Below are 22,399 nucleotides of genomic sequence, written 5' to 3' on the forward strand. Positions count from 1 at the left end.
AAAATGAAATCCCTTTTCTTTAATGTACGAAAGTGGAAAACATGCTGTTTGCATAAAGAGAACTGTAATGGTCCGTCTGCCTGTCTTCAGAAACATCGATTACAGCAGAGATTATTATCTCTTAAAGTGGCATTTAATTAGTGGAATTTAATCTGAAACACCTCTAAAACACTGCCTTGCTAATTATATGACTTCAAATCCCTTCCTTCATCTATCCAGAGGAATTGGCTGTAGGTTTACTTACTCTTACAGACACCGCTTTGGGTACCTGCCTGGCAGGAGAGGGGCTATGAAGACAACAGACTCCTCCAACAGAAGCCACCGGGGCGCTGCTGCCCCCAGCAGTGCCCGGGATCCGCCGGATTGCATGCGCGTTCGGGAAGGGGCCGTTGGGCCAAGCCTGGCTGCTGGTGACGATGCATGTCAGGCAGCAGGGCAGGGCCGCTTGGCCCAGGCTGTTTTGCCTCTGGCTTAGAGAACAGATTAGTTTGGAGATCTTTACTGGAGATGGAGGGCCAAGGATGCACGTGTGTGGTGAGGAGATGTTGCTTGAAGGGAGGAAAATGCAAGCAGAAGAGTGATTAAACCGCTCATTAAATTTAATAGCCTTGCTATTTATCTTGGAGTTGGCTTTGCAGCAGTGGTGGGAATGCATTAGCCAAAGGAAAAATCCAAGTATCACCTAACAAAGCCAGAAGGGGAGCTGAGAAGTTGGACAGAACTGGTACCAGTTTATGCTTTTGTTTTTTTATTTTTTTAAGTTTTTTTTTTAAGAAACTACTCCCTGTTTCAGAAATGTCTCTCCAACTTGCAAGTTGAAAGCAGGAGCTTCGTTAGCTTTACCATGAGAACAGCATATCCTGTTCAAACAAAGCTTTGCCTATCAATCAGGAGCGTTCCTTGCTGTGCACAGGGAGGCTGCTCCTCCACTGCCAGGCAACAGCCAGGCAGGAAAAGTGCTGCTGGCTTAATGCATCAGGAAGCCCAGTTTTATAAGCCTCAATGTGGGAAACCATAGCCACTAGCTAAAGGTCCACTTGGAAGTCACAGGGCTAAAACTTAAAATTTGAGGGCCACATTCCTGTCCTGTGTGTCTTAGCTCATGTTGTGTTGTCTAAATATCTGCCTTCTGACCGAAGGGAGGGAAGTCAGTCCTGTCGGTAACTAAGTCAATGCAAAGGCTGCCACTGCCTCCAGCCAGTCCTTGGTTGATGCGCTGACATTTGTGGCTGTAAAAGAACTAAAGTTCACAGAAACAAGTAGCAAAAGTTACACACAAGGGTTTTATTACATGAATAATTTGACATACGCCGCGGTAGTCAGATACAAGTGCATTTAATTAAAGTTTTGTGGACACCATAACAGTCGGAATATTTCAGCTGAACAGTCAGTATTTGGCTGAATTCAAGCCAGTGCAATTCATGACATAACCATAAACAGGAAGTTACAGGTCTACAATGAGGTTAGACTAGATAGCAACAGCGTATTTATTGTCACATCAAAGCATTACAAAGTATGAAAGCCCAGTATTTCAACTATCTCTAAAACGGTATTTGTACAAACCTGTCGTAGATACCTAAATGTAAGGATTTGCTGCATCAGTGACGGCCCATGACTTTCTCTATTTTTAGGTGTTATTTCAATATTCAAAACTATTTGGGGAAACAAGAAGAAATGTAAACATCTGATGGTCCTTTGAAAGTCCCTTCTGAGAAAATACATTGTGTGCCACAGGAAAAGTGCATTCTAACTGGTGTGTCTGCTATGGCCAGTGACTCAAATTCACATAGCACCAGGTATTTATCCATTGCTGCAGTAAAAAGTTAGAAAAATCTTTGTATTAACTCAGAAAAGAGAAAACAAAGTCAAAAGTTTTTTTTCTTCTTCTTTCTTTAGAGGAACAACAATTAAATAAAAAACCCCCACCCAACATTTAGAGTTACCTCTTATGTACAAAGGAACCGACAGCTAGCAAAGCGCATAGCCAGTGAACAGTCTTTATTATTATTTGTTTTCCTTCAGGTTCATGTACCTGAATATATGAGTTTATTTACAGGTGGACACGTATCCACAGAAGTAATAATCAGAATACTTCTATTTGGCTAAAAGTTGTATAAAAAAAGACAAAACACTTTTTTCAAATACTTTCCAAATATATATATATATATATATTAAAAGTATTCTGCATTTCCATTAGTGCCAGAGTTGGAAGCTCTCTCTCATTTAAAAAAGTTCACTTTGTGATAGTGACGGCAAAGGGCTGATGGGTGCAGACGGAGCTTTGACTGGAGGGGCTGCAGCTGGAGCTACGCCAGGCCCAGGGGACAGCTGCAGATGGCAGAGAAATGCAGCGGCATCTTGCTGTGGCTGTTGGAGGCCGGTGACAGAGCCCTGCCAGCTCCAGAGAGTCTCCCGCGCCACTCCGGGCAGCCCTGCAGCGTCACCCTCCTGGGGCAGGGCCTCCGCTGACCCACATGGTCCCAGCTACGGGGGATACGGCAGCTGGTGACCGCTGAAGACCTGCCCTCAAGCATTTCTTTTTCGAGTCATGGGGTTCTGTGGATCACATTGTAGGGACCCTGGGAAGGAATATGGTTTTCTATTGAGCAACACACAAAAAGCACTGCTTTTTTTTTTTTTTTAAAAGGACAGTGGTTTTTTTAAAAAAAAAAAAACAAAAAACAAAAAACTAAACCCCACCCAAACCCCTCAGAAGTAGTGGAAATACTCTATGGACAACTAGCATGGGCAGATAGCTCGGTAAATGGGAAAACATAATTACCACGCTAATTCTTGTAAAGAATATAAAATTAAAGGCCTTAGCCCATCAAATACAAATGCATACTGCAAAAAATATTTTTCAATTAAACATGATCTAGATGAGTGCATATCTCTGGATAGATAAGAATACTACTGCCTTCAGAATGGTATCAAATATGTAAAAAGTTTGCATATAAACAAAATCTTCCTTTGTTGTTGAGTCCAGGCTTGCTTTACTCTAAAGCAAAGATATGCTTAATACTTCTATTTTATTTCTGTCTTTCTTCCTGTAGGACAAACTGTGATAAACACACTTCATTTATTGACCAGACTGGGCTGATGTATATTACAGCAAAACCCCCAAATTTAAGTAAGAATGTTGCGTGCACACCTTTTTCCTTCATTTAATTACACCAGCTACAAGAATAAGACATTCATTTTTGATCTCTCCTACTCTCTTTCAATGGAAGGTACACTAAAACCAAGACCTGGCCCTCCATCTCTTACACACCCCAGCCCTGAGGTCCAGCCAGAGATTAGGGTGAAGGATTGAGTGTTTCGAGCGACGCATCGTCTGGGGCAGCAGGTCTCAGCCGTGAGACCACAGCCCCTAAGGAGCCACCCACGCTCCCAGGTGGTGTGCTGCAGAGCGCCACGGAGAACTGGTGGCAAGAACAAAACTGGGCTGGTGGGGGGCTGAAAAGGCTCTCCTGAGGGGGGATATCGTGGCTGCAAGCCCGGTTTGCAGTGGCCTCCTCCTTGACATAGCTTGTCTGGTGTTGCTGCAAACTCCTACTGAGCCTGCGTGAGAGGGCCGCTGCCGGTCCTGCTCTGCTGCCCGAGCGCGCAAGGCGCTGAGCAAATGTGCAAGAGGTGCCAGGGCCTGAGCAGCAGCAGCTCCGGCTGAGCGAGCACTGGTACCACGTCCCTCTGCTTGGCCACGCTGGGCCCAGGAGTCCTAACTGGTCCCCCAGAGCATGTGAGGTCTGTGCCTTGGCCACAGCCCCCTGGCCACGCTGCTCCTGGGGCCCTGCAGCTCCCCCCTTCTCTGTCTTCTCAGGGTTTTGGAGAGCAGAAGCAAGACAGGAGTCAAATACATGCTCAAGGAGATGGGGGCACCTTCAGCTCCTGAAGTCTGGGAGTTGCTAACCTAGGGGAAAAGGCTGGAGTCGAATCGATTCAAGACACAGTATGCAGCTGTATGAGAATGCATAGTTTGCATGTATACATTCATTTACAAAGATCAAAAGGAAGGTTCTTTGCTATGCAGTTTAATCTCCATCTGCTTTCAACAAAAATGCGACCTGACAAAGCTACAGGAGACCAGTTTGGAAGTTAATGGCAGCCAAGTGGCATTTCCCAAATAAAGAATTAGCTGCTTCTTCCTCTTGCTTTTTTTTGAGATAATTTTAACAAGTTTTTCATCTGATTACTGTTGTTTCTGTAATAATGTAGAACGGATTTGGGGATTTCAAGAGATTCCAATTCAACCATGGCCATCTGAGTACTGGCACACCCTGCTCTGAGGTTTATTAACAAGTACAAGACCTGTAAGACGAAGGAGCAAACCAACAGACGTCTGGCTTGAACTATGGCGTGTGAGCTAGATTAAAACAGGATTCCTTTAAATGCTGAAACCCTAGTTCAGTAGCGCGTAGTGCTTTTTGGCTTTTTTTGGCAATAGCTGAGCTAGTATTTAGAAAAATTCTGCAAGTTTGCTCACTTCTGCTTTTATTTCAGTTAATGCTTTGGAACCTAGCTGCTTCCCATGAGGCAGGTCTATTGTCCTGAGCACCCCCGAACGTACAGCAGTAACGTATGAGGCAGGATGGGCTTAAAGATAAGGAGAGAACCGTGGTTTAAGTGATCTGCTTTAATCTTGTTTCCCATTTGTGCTTTTTCTGAAGAAAAACTGCTTTCTCACTTGTGCTACTTACTAAAGCACAGTGGTTTGCTACTAAACAAAACTTTGGCAAAGATCACTGCTTTTTACTAATCAAGATGTTCCATAAATATTTAATTTAGCGATGAATTGACTGTTCATGATACGTCACTTTCACGTTTCTTCTATGTTCTTAATTTTTACTTAGGAAAAAAGAAGTGCTTAATGCACTTACTAGATGACTTAAGATTCTTCCTTGTAATTTTTATTCAAAAGTATCTGTGAAAATTGCATAAAAGCATTTTTGAAGCTAGAGAAAAATATAATAATCAGATAATCAGGATTCACATGCAGGAGAGTAGATTTATCAAAGCCTGTTTTGCAATCTGACTGAAGAAGCATTGCCTGTAGCTCATAAATTAGTCATTCATTGGGAAATGAAAAAGCAGAAAAGATTTTTTTCCCATCCAAACAATGAATATTGAAAGTGCAAGAGGATGAGATTAGCTCATTCTAAAACTCAGTGACCAGAAACAAACTATTCATTACCTGAATTACTTGACAAAAAAATACTCCTTCTTGATTTTTAGAAAAAAGTTACTCTGTCCAAAGCTGGTTTAGTGCATTAACAAACTCAGGAGCTAGTACTTTGCAAATTAGTTATTCAGTAGTCCTTTCTTAAAGTTTCAAGTGCAAGCACATACTTCCTAGTATTTTAACTCAATTATTTTCACAGACTTTTAGGCATTAATATACACATTGCTCATTTGCAAATGTTTTTAATTTAAGAAAGATATTTGAAATGTTTGGAGCATCATGACTTGCACTGAGAATGACTCCCTACGCATCTGGACGTGCTCTTGGTTCAGCAGGCAGTATCGACTCAGATGCAGGCAAAAAGATTTTAACACTTTTTTTCATACAAAGTAACAGCAAAATTCTTGGCAGAATTTTGGAGAGCCCAAGTCTGCATGTTTTTGATCCAGCACTAAAACATTTTCAGTGGCAACAGATGGCAGAGGCTTTTTGATGAGTTACGGCCAAGGTCCTCCCAGTTCTGGAGCTCTCCCCAGCTGCCAGCAGCGCTACAGGGAGACAGCGAGAGTTTAACAGAGGTCTGCACGGTGGCATTCTGTTGTTCTGTGGTTTTTTAGGTTAAGAAAAAGAAAAGAAGAAGCATCTGCTTCTAGTAAGAAACAGTTTTTTGCTACGTGCAAGCCACTGGCCGTGGAAGTACCTTACCTAAATCTGCGTGCTGTCCCACAGACTGCCCCCAGAGGGCAGAATCAAATAGGATTGCGACGGAGTATCACCTACAGGCAAAAAGTCTTCTCTTTTAAGCTTTCCTTCAAACGTACATTAAAATACCGAACCTAGTCGGGCAGCAGAACTATTATTTGTGCTGCCTGACAGACCAGCACCCTGTCGCTGCTCCTGCTCCTCAGCCAAACACCAGTGGGGTTTTCAGAGACAGCCTGTGCTTGATGCAAAGGTTTTGAGCTTAATTTTTCCCCAGTTGCAAGGCCTGAGCAGTGCCGTGCAGCACCCATCTCTGTGGCAGGATGTGCAGGTAACACCTATGCCTTCGCTTCAGCCCCGCTGTCGTGGTGCTCACCAACGGGAAGCATGAAGCTCACGTGCCACTGGCAGCGCGCCTGCCCCGCTCCAGGGACCCCTCTTAGTCCCTGAAAGGCCACGACAGCTTTACAGCACACTGAAATACCCGGATCCTGCACATCTTTTGTGGGCGAAACTGAAGCTTGATTAAAAATGGCGAGATGATGCCGTTGCAGCTCAAGGTGAGACCGTACCCGTGCCATGGAGCGGTGGCTGGCTTTTGCTGCTCCCAAAGGATGTGGAAATGAAACAGCAGAATGTCTGGAAGTCTCTTAGAAGGAACTGGGGCCTCGGGGAGGTGGCTGACAAGGTGCTCTCACAGAGATTTCACATCACGGTGTGGAGGGCTCCAGAGCTGTGCGTGGTCTGTCCACGGACGCACTCAGCAGTCTGGAGAGGGGAGCCTGGGAAGGACCTCCCCTGGGAAGGAAAAGAGAACATGGCCGCCTCTCTCCCTCTTTACTGCCGAGTGCTTCGTTCTCCAGTCACTGCACTCTTCTGGGTGTGACTTGGAATAAAGAGTTTGGGCAAAGTAAAAGTAAAAAAAGGGCTTTATTTTTCAATATACTCCACAAGATTTGAAGGGACTCTGTGCTGGGGCAGAGTGGCTGTGCTTTGTTTAAAGTGTTGAAACCGGCATCTAAAAATTCTTAAGCTAACTATGTGCGGTAGTATTAGGGCTCTACCTTTTAACACCAAAATGATTCTTCATCAGCTTATATAGGAACAAGATCGTCTTTAGGACATTAGTTTCCAAAATTAGAGGGGACGAAGGCATGAAAAAACAAATGGAAATACCACAGTCAACCTGGCAGTGGGAGAGCAGGAGAGCACATACTTGCACATGGCTGCTGGTAGTGTCCTGTACCTGCATGAGTTCAGCCCCTCCAGAGACAAGGGGCTCCTGGGACTGCCCACCAGACAGCACCCCATTAAGCCTAGTGAAAAACACATCTCTGGTAACGAAGTTAAACTGATTTAAGCTCTCCTGTGAGCTCTTGTCATTTTAACCTGGCTTATTAAATAGTTCTATACTTCTTTAAACTAGATTAGGCTAATTTTTTAAAGACCCATGTCAATTAATCTAATGCGGGTTTTGCCTATAAGCAAATCCAGCGTCTAGAACTTTGTCTCCTCCTTATTCATATTCCATGAAACCATGATATTCATTCATGTATTGAATTTACCAAATGGTAAATCATTTCAGAAGCTATAGTATTTCTCAATGTAGCATTAAAAACATCTCTGACCTAAATAGTTTGATTGCTGTATTTTACGGAACTTGCCTTTTTATAAAAACATCTTAGTTGCATGGTTAATTTCTACCTAGAGCTAGATTAACAGAGCCTTTATTGATTTGTATATCAAAAATACATGGCCCAAAAAGTGAACAAATATATAAAGTGCAATGCAGAGCAAACTAAATCTCAGTGATTTTACACTGAGTGAAAGAGAAAATACTCTAGTTCTAAAAATAGTAATTCAGAAAAAGTGGTTTTTAAAATGCACTTAAATTTACTTTATATTCTCCAAAACAGTATTTGATATGAAAAAAGGAAGAACAACATAATACGTGGGCAGATATTTCCCTTTTGTGACAGAAGAGAGACGAAAGGATGCATGGATCTAAACATGGCAGTCTTACAGACGTGGTTCAAGCCAGCATAACCTGGGGTATTTCTCTCTATAAATGTCTCCGCCAGGGGTAGGAATGGCTCTTTCAACAGTAGCACAGGTTTATACCAACTTAACCTGCTGTGAAACTACACTGTTAGGTGAAAAGGAGAGATCTAAGTCTAAAAGAATGTTCCCCAAACCCCATGACTAACAAAGACAATGCCTGGTTCCCTGCAAATGCCAGGCGGGGCAGGGGGGGCGCTGGTGCTGTGTTAGAAATGCCTCTGGAAAGTGATGGGGCAATGCCCCCTTTATAGAAGCCTACCCATAAAACACTCACTTAGGAAGAGCTGGGAAGAGCCTCCTTTACCTGGGGCTCAAAGTCACATTGGCCTGGTTTTAGGGCTCTTTGCTGGGTTCCAGTCTTGGGCAGAGGATGTAGTTAAGGCTGCAGGGCTCTGTGAGAGCCCAGAGGGCAGCACACTCCCCCCAGCAATCAGGGAGCTGCAGCAGGGCTCCGCAAGGAGGGAAACCACCACTTGTGACTTCGGCTCTGACAATGCTGGAATTTATTCAGTGACCTTCTCTAACATAAAAGCTCCCCAACAGTTCTATTTTAATCTCTGAAAGAAAGAATAGTCTTCAAAAGAGCGTTCTGTACGATGGGTCACGAACAACTGCGGATAACCCCCTCCCCCAAGCTGGACACAACAAACGGAGCGCTTGCTCCAGCCAACAGCACCCGCACTGCGGTGGTGACTCCCTCCCAACAGGCTGGTCTCCCTGGATCCCATGCTGAGGAACCCCCTTCTCCCCGGGCCTGCTATCGCTACGATGGATTACAGGCTGAACACCATGTGCTTAAGAGCTCTTTAATCCATCACTAAGTGACACCGCCAAAGTGCTGCCACTTCGCTATTACTAGACACTGAGCCAACATCTTCCAACGGCCACGCAAACGTGCCCAGCTACGTATCCATCCCTCCCACAAAGCCTAACAGCAAAAGTCTCTTCTCAAGTGCTCAGATTCACAACCGAACACTCCCAATCACAGTGGAAATCATCACGCAGAGGAAAACCCAAGTGCCTTCGTTCCACAACCTGTGTCAGCAGGCTGGGTCAATGCAGTTACTCATGGGAGGAACTGCAACTCTCCCGAGCAAATCTGCAATGCTGCGAGGGCTCAGCTTGTTACAGTGCTGTCTGCATTTTCCTCTTAGTTGTGTAACAAGGCTTTTTATCAGGCTTTTGATTTAAAAACCAATAAACAAACAACTTCTGTAACTGACTGCTTAAGACTAGTTTCCTCCTACTGGGATCCAATTCTGAGCAATTTTGTTCCAATTCTTACCTGACTGGCACAAGCCTCTTTCAACTAATGTCTCTAAATGTGAGTTTGTTCTTTGGCCTGTTGCTAGAAGTGAGCCAAATAGGGAAACAACTGAACAGCTCAACAGATCTGACTGTTTCTGTCATTCACTTAATTCTGGACTCTGAGTGTAAGACAAGAAATAAGAGAGATGGGAAAATGACGTGGATGACATTATTTAACAGCAAAAAAAGACGGCGTAAGATAGCAAGATACACCACACCTGGCAATCTATCTTCTGCTGACCCCCCCGGTGCAGATGGAGACAAGAAATACGTGAGCGGAGCTTTTAGATTGATTGTCCAAAGCCTTTTCATAGCTGAACAACGAACTCTCCACATAACCTCTTCCTATGTAACCTTCTGCTTGCATGAACTCTCCACCTAAGCTGGAGCAGATCACATTGTATGATCTCATTCAGACTGTACAGTACAATGAAGAAATCTCTCAATTTTAAAAGTTATTTTCAAAAGAATATGATTTCAAGCCAAGTACTCGTGATTTAGGACTGTCTTCACAATCAGAATACAAACAAATAAAACCCAATAATAAAATACAAGAGACAAAGCAAACAATGAACACTCAAGTAGGCATTTTCACAACATCATGGGAAATTCCAGACTAAACTATCACTGTAACCAAGGGCAATATACTTTTCTCTTTCAGTAATCCAGAATTTGTATGGCTTTGTAAAGGTGTTTGAGGTTACTTCTGCCACGTAAAACAACAAACCACTCTTCCATGTGACTTACAATCCCCCCTCTCCTCCTTTCGGTTCTTAGGAAATCCCAAATCCTGTTTCATAATGTATAATAAATGGTTACGAAATGGTACCAACATTGTAATTTCAGAGAGGTAATGAGACCCCAGTGCTATAAAAGTCAGTTTTAAAAGAGTGCACATTTTGCAGTGGTGTACACCCTCCCCCCACTCGTTTCCATAATTTAGCCCTTTGTCAGTATTGCACCTCGTTAATAAGGCTACTGTCTGTTTTCTTTTAACACTAAAAATTACACATAAACATCATTTGTGGCTTAAAAGCACAGTATTCCTAAAGTTTTCAGGTAAACTTATTTATTTCCTTGCATACCTATTGCTCCTGTGCCTCCCATTGCCTGGGGGAGTGTTGAGTGTACAGGGAATCCAGATGGAACGATACACATTTTTATAGTGTGACCTGCTTGTCCTGCGTTTTTTTCCTGATGTGCTCAACTAAGTTCCTTTGAGCTTGATGGCAAACAGACACCTTTTACAAACCTAAGCAATGCTTTCAACTGCTGAAATGCACAGTTAAACTTCTCGTCTTTCTCACTTTCCTTTTGCAATGCAAAAAATAATTAAAAAAAAAAAAATCTCTAAATTTGTCTGGTCTTCATCAGCTGACCGGCCAAATGAATGCTTGCTGTGAGTACGAGCGAGCATGGGAGCAAAGTCAATAGCAAGATAAATTGCATAAAATCAGAAGAAGATAGATTGTCTTACAAAGTGCGTATTTCAAACAAAGCTGTCAGAGGATCTGCTCTTGCCAAGGCCCGACTGCCGAAGAGCGTAACAACGTGTGCCCGACTTGGAAACACAGCTAGTCCCGTCAGCAGCCCCCGCAAGTGACGTTAAACACATACTCGAGCGCTCGGATGACTCCAAGCCTACATTTCACTGTGGGAATACCAGCAGTTCTACCTCGGCGCGGCCATGCCCCTTCCCTGAAAGATTCGTTGGCATCGCTGTAAGAATTAGTTACTACAGTTAAATGCTGACACTAAAAATTCCGATGCCAGGTGCTATTTATATTTTTAGGTCCCAGTATTGAAGATTCTGGGGTTTATTCACTTCAGTATAAATATTTGGGAATTTGCAGAATGGAGACCCTGGGCACAGGAAAAAAAAAGTTGATCTGAAAAGTTATTATGGACCAAAAATAATTTCTTTGCACTCGAATAAAGAGACATTTGAGAATTTGCATATGGATTCCTTCAAAATACTAGTTAACACGGTTCAGTAAAAGCTCGGGCTTACTGAAGCTGGTACCTTTGCAGACATTAAAAAGAACACGGCACATGTTTTAATTTCATGCAGAACTGGCACTTTGCAAAGCAAAGCACTCAGCACCTCCAGGAGATCACGCTAACATGTTATTTTTTTGCTTGCTGAAGTAATTTACTAAGGAGTAATCCAATTATAGACAACGTGCGCTTTGAGCAAGCAACTATACAGACAAGAAGCCTTTGTATTTACAGTAGATCCTGAACAGTTTCATATAAATATATAGATCTGTATTATAGTTAGCTTATGGTTCAAACTCATTTTCTGTATTTTTACATTGTCTAACATGGTTTTTTTCGTTCTACTTGGAACTTCATAAGCTATAGCATTAAGTAAGACCGTGTTCACTAATTACTGCTTCCTTCTAATTTTAATAATTCAAGCAGTGACATATTGCTCTTTAAATTTTGCCTAGAATAGAAAAAAAAAATCCATTTCTTAGCCGTCTTCCATTCAAATAAACCTACATCCTGCATTACAGCCCTCTTATGTTCCCCGAGGAAATCTGTATTCACTATCTGGGGTTTTCTCCCTGTTTTCCCAAGTCAGTTTTTTACAAACATTTTAGTAACTTGTTTCTCTGACCACTACCCATCACACACTAGTTGCTGCAGGGTATAACATACTAAGGTAAGGACTCCAAAGTCAAACCTGAATTTTTTAAGAGGATTGGCAAATGGTAAATACTCACAGTCCAACATTTTAAAATATTCGAGTCCATCTTCAGCATTGAATTACATCAAGAATTCATATTTAATCTCGAAACCCCACCATGTGCATATGCCTAAGCAACAGGAAAGCTGAAACAGCATTTCTATTGCTACATTAATTTCCCTCAAGGGTATATTAGAGATCTCATGTTCAGATTCAAACATGGAAGGAAAGAAATTCTTGGTGTTAAGATGTGTTAAAACAAGCAGAACACCGGCTTGTCACTAAATTTATCCATTTCCTTACATTTTGTCAGCTGACTGGTCACATGAGCTCTTGCCGGGAGCACAACCAAGCAGGGGAGCAAACCGTATTGTATTCTGCTTGCTGCCATCAGAAACAGACTGATTTCTGTCTTCAAGGTCTTCTTGACTCTGTTAAAAATGGTCTGTGCGAAGCACAAAGAACACGAGTAGTAGTTTTCATATTGAGGAATGCACTCCAAAAGCTGCAAGTGGCAGACACACATCTTCTTTGGCCGTGCATTTGGACAGCCATGAGAGCACAGTCAGTGCGAGAGCACTGGGGTCCAAGGTGAAAAACCAGTTCAGCTGGGCACTCCCAGCTTCAAGATTGGCTTTTTTGCACTCGTGAAGCTTTTCAAACTCCACATAGCTGCACATAGGGGCTGCTTATGTCCAGCAGACACAGAGTGTCTTTAAGCCCTCAGCTCAACTAATATTTCCTCATTACCAACTTTCTAAGATGCCATAAAACTTCTGAACTTACACTAGAACAGAATCTCTGCTGTGACGCTTTGCAGCGCAGTTATCTGCCAGAAAAATCCTGACAAACGCAGATGAAATCCAGTTCTCGGTACACGGCTCAGTTCCTGTGCTACCACCTTACAGGAAGGTTGACTAAAGCATAAATGTAAGACCAAGATGAGACTTTACAAATGCTTCCTTATCAAAATATTTCTAAGAAAAGGCGCAGCACAACTTTCTCCAACAGATGATTGATGTTTGAACCAACAGAAACAAGCCTCCCTGGCAACCTCTCATGTCTCTGCACATGGCCAGGAAGCTTCTAGTTTCATGTCCTGTTTCTGAGGCGGTGTTTCAACTTATCTACGGACAGGGGAAGAAAGAAATCACTTTGTATTCCGCCACATGTACAGCGGCTGCCCTGAATTCTTGGCAGGGCCACTCTAGCTGGCCCCAGACCACAGCAAGAGACAGAAAGCCATCCCAACTCACTGGATCAGAATGAATGAAAAAAGAAAAACCGAGCAACAAGGACATCTGGGCTATGGCACGGAGGTGGAATCCACTCTTACATGCGGGTTCTGTAAGAACTTTTGGCTAAAGCTTTGCCTCCTGTGGTATTGCCTACCAAGCCATTATCTTAAAAAACGAAGGGGAGAAGGAATGAAGAAAGTGATGTCAGTGACAGCGAACGGGTGCAAGAAATCCGTGGGTCATTAGATAGCTAACGTTCACACCAGGGTAACAAGCTGGAAAGAGTACTTCAACAGAGAAGCATCCTGCTCAGCTTGTTCACAGGAGCAGGGCTGACAGGTCTGCCTTACATGGCAACAGGTACCGGCTGGGTGACAACTGGTATTGGTTAAAAGAAAGTCTAAACCTGCAAATTGGAATGGAGGAGGTTTTGCTCACTTTGCATCCTGTGTATACTGTTACATTTGTGCAAGGCACTAGAGAATCAGGCACATTGTTTTGGGTGGAAACCATTTATGACTAAGCTGATCTGAGTTTGTAACGTCCAGTAGCTTCGGATGGGAGCAGCTGCAGCACAGTCACAAACTATCATTAAAATTTCCCACTTCCTTTTCCAGCTCTTTTGGGGTAAATGGGGAAGTGGGAAATTGCTTTGTTATAGCAGGACAACTCCTGAAGAAAAATATCTGGGATCTATACAGTTGATCTCCACTCTGATGCTGATGTAGGCAATTTCTGTCACCAGCATCGATACTAATAAGTGGTTAAACTCAATAAAATAGACCCTTCCATTTTTGTATCTGGGGGGGAAGTTCTGGCTTTTGACATAAATGAACCCGCGTCTAAATCCCTGTGGCACACAGATGTGGCACGATACGTTCCGGCCGTTCTTTCTGACTTCTCTGGGAGGTCAGACAATGACCTATCTCTGACAGAGAAACCAAAAATAGGGGACGTGGCCCGTACAGATGATGGTAAACGACCACAGGGTTCAGGCCAGCTCTTCCTTGGGAAAACAAAGCAATCGGACTGTTTTGGAGAGGCCGGTGCAGAAGTGTGAGACAGGTCGGATGCCAAAGAGACAGCGACGCAGCTTAAAGCAACACAGAAGCAAGAGACTGAAAAAGGGAAGAGGTTATTCTAGATCACGCTCGGTACTGCCAGCACAGGACAGGCTTTGCTGACATTCCTGTTCTTGCTGGCTGTGTCAGGAGGGCGAACAGGATCTCGGCAGGCGCCGAAGCGCTCATGCCACGTGACGGAATCCGAGTTCAAAGCACGAAGTGATGGGTGGTGAATGCTTCGTGCAGGTCCAGACAGCCGTGCCGCCTTGCTCACGCTGGCCGTGGTTGAGACACGGTAACTCAAGGAGTGCCTGCTTTTGAATCAAAATGCCACAGCCAGAAGATGCAAAACTGATTTAATACAAACTGCTGATTAAAGGTTGAGTAAAAATACTGGTAATTTAGCTTTGTCCTGGCAGGATTTCTCTCCTGTTTTGTTAACACCAACCTTCTATCCTGGTTTTGATGATTTGTGGCTTTTGTGCCTGTATGCGATCCATATCAAATTTGTAGCAGAGGGCAATCTGGTCTGGCAACAAAACCATTCTTCTGCGCAGAAATTTATAAAGAATAATCTTATTACAATAATTCGTAAAGTGCCCTCAGGAAAGGTGCTCACAATGCCATGACATTATAGAAACAATATACAACCTGATACAATATTTTCAAGAAGATCCTCCAAAGCAAAAAGGGAAAATATAAAAGGAGGGGAACACCAAATACACAGGCAAATACTGTCAGTCTAACAATGGTCAAATTAATTACAGAATGCTTGTAAAAATCATGGGGCAAATTGGCAGGAGTATCTTGGAAAAGTCCCAAATTTTATGAGTTCTACCAAAGTAAATACACCATCAGCAAGCTCAGTGTTTGAAGATGAAACGACTATGAATCACTACGAGGTATTTTACCAAGGAAATTGAAAAAATACAACATCCAAAGAAAACCCATGAGCCACATTTTACTAAGAGGAAAGATGGTAATACAGTGGCTATGTATATCCACTGACCTTTAGTGTCTTGGTTTTCATATTTATAAAGAAAACAATCTTTCTCCTCCCTGTTGATCCCAGGTTTTATATATATATAAAACTATATATGTCAATACTCATACACACACGTATGTGTGTTTGTATTTCAGGGTCCTACTAGATTCCAGAGTCTGTTTTTCTTTCTTTTTTTTTTTTTTTTAATGACTTTGAGAACACAATTGGGCAAAACAATCAAGTCATTGCATGCACGCAAGCGTACCTTGCCACTTGTGCATCCAAATTACACAATTTGTAAACAACTGCAGAAATAACACGCTCAAATTAGGCATCTGATTGCCCAATTAACTTATTTGAAGTAAATCAGATGGTAACTTTCAGTAACTCCTACTATAAATTTTACTTCTCAGTGCTACTTTATTGAATTCATGGTGTATATTCTGAACAACTGCACTGTTATTTTGTGCTTTTACACAGACACAAGTAGTGATGCACGCTTAATAAAGCTATCAAGTGAACTTTGGACCAGATTTTAGAAAGCTGTTTAGACATTTAGAGTCCCCTTATTTCAGTGAGAACGAGTCGGCTTAGACAACAGACTAAAAAAAAAAAAAAAAAAAGAAAAGAAAAAGGTCTGGTCTAATTTCAAATGGTATGAAAAAAAAAACCAACCCAGGAATTTGTGGGCCTCCACGCCTCTATTAATAGGCAAAATTTTGCTTCTGTGTCTTTCTTTATTTTTTTTAAGGTTGTCTTGTTTTCTTTAGCAGGCAAGTATTGTTTAACCATATACATTCATAGCCTAGTAAATCCTTACTTTATTTTTGCATTGAAAGAATTGTAATTTGATACAAGTTGAGAGAGAACCCCAGCTTGCTGCATTTTGGTGTACACGGTCTAATGGACAGAGAAACTGAAGTACCCAAATCTATCCAAGTACTGCAAGCAGAGAAACTTATGAATTCGTACATCAACATGAACTGAGAAATGGAGTTTTACCAGAAATACATGGCTCCTTTGCTGTGGTACTTCTTTTTCTGAGATGATGTTGTGCAAAGGGGGGTAGTTTCTTTTTTCTACCAATTTTTTGCATCAAATAAATCCTGGCCACTTTAAGGGGGGGGGGGGGCAGGGGGGAAAGCTGAGCAAACCATTGTCTTAACAACAATCTCTCAAAGAGAAAAGGAAGCAAGAGCAGAACTGCTGGGCTGAATCGTGTCCCTGAATAGCTATTACATAGATTCCTAGTGGCTGCGTTTACCAGTTCTCCTGCAGCAACAGACGTGCTGGTCCAACTGCTCATCCTCCCTCAGGAACGGGAGAGTAGTAAGAAAAGCTACTGGACCCTCATTGTCGTCTTCTTCAAGCGTCGCTGGGTTTCTTCCCTCAGCTTCTGGTTGTGACAGTATCTCCTGGTGACTTTCCACTCCTGCTTTTCTTCCTCCAGAGGATTACAATCCAATTTGGTTCTTAAATTACTTGGTTCCACTCCACTGGTCTGTGCCTGGTTTAAAGATCTTCCAGGAGGACTGCTTGTCCAATGCAGACTTTACTTCTCTCCTATAAACAAACAAATGAAAATCCCAACTCCTCCCCACATTCCCTTTCCAAAAATATAATATAATCATGATCATTCGTATCAGGAGAATCATTTAGCAGTCTCTAGTCTTAGTACAGCTTTTGTTGAGAAAACTGTAGCTTATACGACTCTGAAGTGTTTATTAGAAAGCTTTCAAAAAGAGATCTTCGTTTCAGGAAAAGAAAAATTGTTCAGTTTAGCAAATACAGACGTTCACAGCACAGAGACTGAAATGGTTAAAAATGATCCTAAGGAGCAAGTAGCTCACAGAGTTAGCAAAAAAATTAACTTTTTCCTTTCTTTTACAGAAAAACACTAATAGCTGCTCTGGTTTCCATACTTAGTAAGACAGAACTTTGTTGTATCTTCTTGGCTTTGCTTTTTTTTTTTTTTTTTTTTTTTTTTTTTGCTCTATTGCTCCACACAGGTTTTGATTAGTGCTTCTCCTTGGCTACAAGTGCTTCACTTTGAAATACAAAGCTCTTTAAAAAAAATAACCAAAACAAAACACCCCAAAAAACCAAAACCCCCAACACCACGTCACTGGAGGGAAAATGGGAAGCGATACAGTGCAGCTGCAGCAGTCTGGTTCTGCTGTTGTCCTCCCCCATCCCCAAATCCTCTGCATAATTCCAATCTTTAATCGATGAACCTTTGGCAGGCCTTCTTCCACCGGCAGGCAGTACACCACATATCTCTGTTCTCCATCCCATAGACCTTCCGACACTTTTTCCCCTCCCCTCTAGGCTTCCTGTCAGAGAGAAAGGGAAGCTTGTTAAGGAGGTGCTTTCAGAGCTTTGCTTTATCACCCTAAGATCAGGACAACAACCTCAAGGGACTGCAGCAGGCAGAGAACCCCTGGCGTTTCAAAGGGGTTTGGGTTGGTTTTGAGTCAGCTGGGAGCTGACGAAGCAGACAGACATATACGGCCGTGACTCCACAGCTACAAGGGACCAGTCCTTCTCCTTGCCTGGCTTCTACAGCCTCTGCAGCAGCTGCTGAGCCTGCTCCTCTGCTCCGGGGATGATCCTGGGAACATACAGCCCTGACTTCGGCCAGCGACTAAACCTGGTCTAGATAAATGGTACTTCAGCCACGTCGAGTGATAAGCCGTAAGGGACAGTCACAGCTGCTCTACAGCGGGGTCCAGGTCACATCAGGCAGAAGTGCTCTCTGCTGCAGAGCCAGGGCACAAGTATTTTGCATAGCTCTGAGCAGCAGACCGTGACTACCAGCAGGTAGCAGCTATGCAAAAGAGGGGAAAAGCTACCAGCTCCTCAGCTGGCCAGTCTGTCCTGCACCGCTTGCTCTGAGCTCACTGAATGAAAAACAACAAAGCGACTGGAAACAAGTTTTAACCCTCGCCCTCCTTTGCAGCACGTTCACGTGTGCTCCTTCTTCAGCTCCTTCAGTCAGCAAGGCAGGCAGTGCCTGCTTTTAAAGCTCTAACGGTTGTTGTGTTTGCCATCTTACAACCACACTCAGAAGTTCACAAGTTTAGAAAAATGATCAAAGGAACTGTTAAAATGAACTTTCTTGATTCCACACATAGCAAGCCAGCAAACCTGAGGAGCAATGCTGCAAGTAACCCAACGCTCGCTACAGCAGTGCCATCCGTCCTGGCGCCTTTAAATCAAATAACCGGGCAGAGGGAATCGTTAATCCCCTCATTACACAGGAACTGCCCGGTGGCTCCTCTCTTGCACACCTGTATGTTTTTTGATTGCTGAACATTCACTAACGGGCACAAGCCATGAATTGGGAAGATTCTAAGTTTGGTTTGCAGCATATGCAATGATCATGAAGAAAACGAAAAGCATGAAACCTTCCTTTTGTCCCCTTTTAGGGAAAGGTCACCTTGAGGACTGTGAGAAATAAGGAGTATCTTTACTGTAAGAAATTCAGCGTCACAGTGTTTTGAACGCTTTTAAAGCGGACTGGTCAAAGATCAGTTAGCTTTGACAGAAGTGAATGCAGCTTATGTCTGGGAAGACAAGGTATAAAAAGCTTTGCTTTGATCTAATTTATTGTAAGATATGATTTCTTACAATTCAATTGAAGCAAAATACCATACCGACTGAATGGTGATGAACACACAAGACAGCCCAGGCTTTCAGGGAAAACACTGAAGCCAGGTAATGCAGTTCAGGATGCTTCACCCGGAGCAGTGAATCTGGGCAGCATTGGTTCACAGGGCAATTTAGATCCGCACCTGACCTCCAGACACGCCTGGCATAAGGCCTGCAGTTTGGCTTCACAGTCTGCCTTTTTCATTTCACAACAACTCGTTTTTCCCCCAGACTTCACCTTTGATGGTAATGAAAAGCAAAATGGGTCCAGCACGCTTCCTCTGAGGCGTACTAGTAAGAAACTGCCTGACAACTGCAATCGCGGTTGGCGGCGTGGTTTTTCTGTTTCTTTGGCCACTGACAACTTATTTACTAAATGCCCTCCAGGTTCTGAGGCTGCTGGTGTGTCAGCAGGAGCTAATGGTCCCGTACCTCAAGCCAAATGCTACTCTAGGCGGTGATGAAAGAACTGTGTGGGACTGTTTCTGCTCTCCACTCCCTGCAGGACGATTATGAGTTGGTGAAACCTGTCAATACAGACAAAAAAGCTGCTTATGAAGAACATACACATATGAAGGCAGTATAAACACTTTTCCCAGAAAATGCAATTCATGATGCACAGTGGCAAGGACACCCAGGAAAGGTTATCACATAACATCAAATATAAGTAAGCCGCAGGTCTATTTACAAAGACTGACCATTTAGCATTAGGTACATTGTATTAGCTCTATTATGTTTCCCTGTACATCCAGTCATCCAAACAGAGCAAACCACCACACAGATCAGCATCGTTGCAGGTTTTGGGAAATACAGAAAATGCATTCATTCTGACTGAAGAACTCTGAAGAGGTCTTAGGAAAACTTTCTGCAATTTAAGCAGACAAAATAACTGGAAAAACCAACCCCGGGCTGTGCTGAGATCAATACCAATAACCCCCTCTGAAATAAAGGGATTTCATAAGTCGCTCTCATCTGTGACTTGGCACTCTATGTAGAGACAGCCTTGGAGAAGAGGGTTTGCTGCAGGGCCGTTACGGTGCAGCCCCCAGGGTTTTACTGGGAGCGCAAGGCAGGCCTTCTGACCGAGGCTGCTGGCAAGACGTACTGGATCATTTCCTCTGTCCTGCCCTGTGAACCTTCTCAGCAGGTGTCCTCCTTTGTGAATATTCCCGACTGAAGGGTGTAGTTTGGACTGCTGAGACTTTCCACATAAGCCTCCTACAGGAACCTGGAGGTTGGCAACATTATTCGAGTAATCACAGGGCATAAAGCTCAGCCCTAAATAATTCCTGAATTATTTACTGCTAGGGTCTTATTTTGCTCCTGGGTGACGGCTACAAGCACTTTACATCTAAAACCCCAGAAAAAAATTTATAAACACTCATTTTTTGTTATGTACAGAATGTGGCAAGCTTCATTTGGGCAGCCAGTGCACAGAGTCACTGCCTCCTGCAGCCAGGACTGCAGATCTCACCATCGTTCCCTGCATTGCTATGGCTTTTCACTCTTGCCCTTTTGAAGTCTCATAGTATCTGGAAGAATGGGAAGTGATCTGACTTCAAGAGAGTTACTGAACGTGCTTCGATTTTTGATACAAAGTCTATTTTATAGCTACTCCACAGTAGCAAAAAACTCACCAACACTTGTAACGGAGTGCAGACACTCTCAACTTTTACTCTTGGCTGGTAACTACAGAAATTTCTGATTTAACTGCACGTGCAGCTCAGGCTCTGGACAAGTTTAGACCATTACTAATGTATGAAATGTATCTCCAAAACCTGAAAGAAATTCCGTCTCTCTCCACCTGCTTACCGTAAGTCATGTTTTATACAACCAGAGACCACACTAACTCCTTCTGTCGTATCACTCCACAATATTGAGGGCAGCTTGTTGTCTGCTACATTTTTTTCCTATCTTTTATCAACCACTTCTCTTGTTTTACCCAAGAATGAATGAGACACTGCAGATAAAATGCAAAGCAGTAACACTCTTCCAGTCTTTGGCATTCACCACACACTACACAGTTTTCCAGTTATTACCAGCAACCAGAGATCTCCAGCCAATTCTGCTATGGTTCTCAAACATTTTAAAATCCAGAATATTTTTCTATCTACCACTACTAACTGATATGCAACATATTCCTTGGTTATCATTGAGAAAAAAAAAAAAGTACTTTAATGCCCTCCTATGTTCTAAGCAATTATCCTGATTGCTTCCAAACACAGAACAGGCTTGAGCAGCAATTGCAGCGTGCAGACTGCATCTCCCCTCACATCTCCAGAGAGGGGCTCTGCACAACGGTTTCCACAGACTGGCACACTAAGGCAGCTCAACTGCACTGGAGTTGAGCTTTAGTTCATTTTGAAACGCTCTGCAACAGATCTAAGCAGTACCAGCTAGCTGCACCCCTTTGTGGCCACACTAAGAGCAGATTAAGAGGAGGGCGTGAGAAGACAATCCTCACCCTCGGAGGCTTTTCATGTTTGAAGTGTTGTTTAACAAGAGAATTAATGTGAAACGATAGCGTTTGTTTGAAGCGAGGACCTGGAGTTTCCAGTTATAACTCCTGGGGGAAACTGGTTACAGAGGAGATTTGTGTTCTGTAAACATCAGATTATCAAACTGAAAGATCTTCTCCCCTGTTCAACCTTTTTGTGTCTTATGAGCAGGCAGGTAAAAATCAATACTACACGGCAGAGATCACTCTGGCATTCAAGAAGACTTTTATCCTACATTACATAAAAGTGGAACTATGTGGTCATTATGTTAAGTCCTACAGTACCAAGAGATACAGACTCCGCCATTGCTCATCCCACTTGCATCATTTAACTTGTCCTCCTCATCCATCCCAACGCTGTGCCTTACTTTTACTCCTACTTTTTACTCAGTATCAAGTGGTAGAGCTTGTCCCTTCTGCTTCATGCAGAGAACTGCACCTAGCAATGACTCACAGCTGTGCCAACACTCAGCCTTCTCTTGCACCTACCAAGTTAACTTGGGAAAATGGTACGAAAAAGTGTATTTCCCATCTGCCTTGGGAATCTACCTTATGCATGATTCAGAGCACAAAGTATAAGGACTTTGGAGGTTCCCCTAATTCTCCTCCTTTTTGACTACAAGACTTCTGGATAAATGCCTACAGTTAGATGCTGTGAATACCCCTGAGCCTGAAAGCAGCCCCACACTGATCCAGCTGTACATACAGCTTGTTTTGAGGCGCTTAGGAACTTGCTGATAAGCACGCTCATGTTCACAAGGGCCTTTCGGTGCTCCTCTGCTCAAAGACTGCCCAAAAGTGAGGACTTCATGCAAGTCATGATGTCTGTCTGAACACCCCAGTTCCCAGGACGGCAAACAAGGAGCTCAGTGTCATCGAAATTCAACGCCCACAGGAATGAACAGGGAAACACCTAAGGCAGGTGTCAAAAAAACCACAAAAGAATACGACTTTGAAATTTCATCTCTCTCATGGGCATAACTGCTGACATATAGGTCTAGAAAGATGCCTGTTCAAAACGA

General features: G+C 43.1%; 1 protein-coding gene across 1 annotated transcript in view; it reads right to left on the bottom strand.

Moving 5' to 3' along the window:
• Positions 1-17,401: 17,401 nt before the first annotated feature.
• ZNF704 (zinc finger protein 704) overlaps positions 17,402-22,399 on the bottom strand; it is an 87,728-nt gene continuing 82,730 nt past the window's right edge. The window contains exons 8-9 of the mRNA XM_086465717.1: positions 19,313-19,407; positions 17,402-17,562 (exon numbers count right to left, since the gene is read on the bottom strand). Of these exons, the coding sequence (XP_086321843.1) occupies positions 17,451-17,562; positions 19,313-19,407 (207 nt within the window). The 3' untranslated portion in view covers positions 17,402-17,450. The remainder of the gene's footprint in view (positions 17,563-19,312; positions 19,408-22,399) is intronic.

The sequence above is a fragment of the Leptosomus discolor genome, chromosome 5 (assembly GCF_034619465.1).
Source record: "Leptosomus discolor isolate bLepDis1 chromosome 5, bLepDis1.hap2, whole genome shotgun sequence".
NCBI classification, from domain to species: domain Eukaryota; kingdom Metazoa; phylum Chordata; class Aves; order Leptosomiformes; family Leptosomidae; genus Leptosomus; species Leptosomus discolor.